Source organism: Trachymyrmex septentrionalis, unplaced genomic scaffold (assembly GCF_001594115.1).
Source record: "Trachymyrmex septentrionalis isolate Tsep2-gDNA-1 unplaced genomic scaffold, Tsep1.0 scaffold40, whole genome shotgun sequence".
NCBI classification, from domain to species: Eukaryota; Metazoa; Arthropoda; class Insecta; order Hymenoptera; family Formicidae; genus Trachymyrmex; species Trachymyrmex septentrionalis.
The window spans coordinates 1149377-1151205 of record NW_017305569.1 but is presented as its reverse complement, the minus strand read 5'-3'; the positions used below and the strand labels follow the sequence as shown (position 1 = coordinate 1151205).

Sequence of the window (1829 nt, the reverse complement as noted above, 5' to 3'; positions counted from 1 at the left end):
TTTTATATTATACATCTTTTTTCCATTAAAATTTAGTTAAAATTTAGTTAATTATTTTGTTAAATAATAAGAACTAAAAATTAAAATTTGTTTTTATTTTTATGAAGATATATTTTTAAAATATGACTTTTTTTCAGCAAAAATGCTCCCTTATATTGATTCTGTTGAAATAGAAAATATATAAACTCATTATATATAAATTAATAAATAAGCATTTTTTTTTAATTTAGAAATGTTACGGGCCTCCAAAAATAGAAACCATCCGTGATTGAAGAAAATTCAATGATTTACGATAATATTTTTCATGTCTTTAATATGTAAGGCTGTTACACTTTTTGATAAATTTGTTCCATAAAGAATTGATTATATATATCCTGTTTTTTAATAAATATATTTATGTAAATACACGATATTTTTTTAGCTCTTTTAATAAACTAATATTTAAGCTGTTCGTTTAAAGCAGAAACCTCCCAATTATTTTCGAGCAGTGTTTAATATATTATTCTATCAGTCGATTTAACGATCGTCGAGACGCTCGTCGTTGCGTTTTAATTTTTTTATGTGCCGTTATGCATTATTAAATTAACAGTAAACATACTCCATTTATTCCTTCGGATAAAAATCGACTTAACGCTCTAACAATAATATCAAATTCACGTATCTTGTTTAGATATACAAGATTTAATCCAATTTAATTATCCGCAATAATACATTTTTTACAAGTGAGCTTTTTCAACATCTGATTATCTTAATTCTTATATATCAATTGTTCTTTACAATCTATTTGACAAAAATTTGTTTTTGTAAGAGTTGGAATATCATAAAGTAAATAAGTTAAGATATTAGAATGATAAAAAAGCTCGCTCGTTTTATTTCATATATAATTTTTAATATTTGATGAAATAAAACAAAGTATGAAAGAATTTTTTTATCGTGCTAATACTTGTAAAAAAAATGATTATGTATTGTTGTTACTGCGTTAAATCACGGTTAATGCACCGAATACAGGAGTAATATAAGTAGTTGTAGGAAGGAAAAAAGGAGTAGACTAATTTTCACTTGATTCAATGATTCTTACGTTTTTCTCGTAGACTACACGGAACTACTTGCGCCGAGCTATTTGCGCGGTGCGATGTGATACTTTCTATTTTTTTTGTTTGTTTTTTTTTTAAATATATATTAAATACATCTTTCTCCGAACTGCTTGCGAACGTGTTCTCTCTTGCAGCTTCGTATGTCTATAAATTTCTCGTATTCTACTCGTGCGTATTTCGGTACACATTCTCGACACGTAACACGAATTTTACGCCGTGTTCTAGTACGAGTTTCGTCCCACGGCCGAAAATGAGGGGTGCGAAACCTCCTCCATCCCCGAGTTAATTTTTAAGCGACATCACAACGACGTTTTCTTGTATGTACCCGACGTTTCTTCTCCATCCCCGCAATAATACAATCCCGAAATACGATCTCGGAATAGAGTAGTACGAACCTGCGAAAGGGTCGAGACTCGTTTATTACAACCTGCGGAACCTGTGTTGCGTACCGTAGAAGTCTGTTATTGTACCACTTTAATGCTACGAATTACCTCCACCGTTTCCCGCGGATGTGATAGTCCCGGGTGAGCATTTTTACATGCTGAAATCGTTCTAATCAGTATTCCTTCGACTTCAAAGTCCCGTAGGATTGTGTACCGATTTATCGTTTTTACGTCACTCCTGTAATAATAGAAATCAGATGTTTTTTGGAAATGTGAATCAATTTTTAAAAATGTATGAATCGATAAATAAATAATGCATGGCATAAAGAGCAATTCAATCGCCTTTTCGCAT

At 30.6% G+C, this 1829-nt stretch overlaps 2 protein-coding genes across 2 annotated transcripts in view; one reads left to right on the top strand and one right to left on the bottom strand.

Annotated features, from left to right (window-relative positions):
- The window catches only part of LOC108750985 (F-box only protein 33-like), an 11604-nt gene extending 11331 nt beyond the window's left edge, over window positions 1-273 (top strand). The window contains exon 8 of the transcript XR_001939461.1: window positions 231-273. The gene's annotated coding sequence lies outside the window, so the exon portion shown is untranslated. The remainder of the gene's footprint in view (window positions 1-230) is intronic.
- A 630-nt stretch (window positions 274-903) lies between these two features.
- LOC108751009 overlaps window positions 904-1829 on the bottom strand; it is a 2398-nt gene continuing 1472 nt past the window's right edge. Inside the window, exons 2-3 of the mRNA XM_018490930.1 lie at window positions 1586-1715; window positions 904-1489 (exon numbers count right to left, since the gene is read on the bottom strand). Coding sequence (XP_018346432.1) covers window positions 1394-1489; window positions 1586-1715 — 226 coding nt within the window. The 3' untranslated portion in view covers window positions 904-1393. The remainder of the gene's footprint in view (window positions 1490-1585; window positions 1716-1829) is intronic.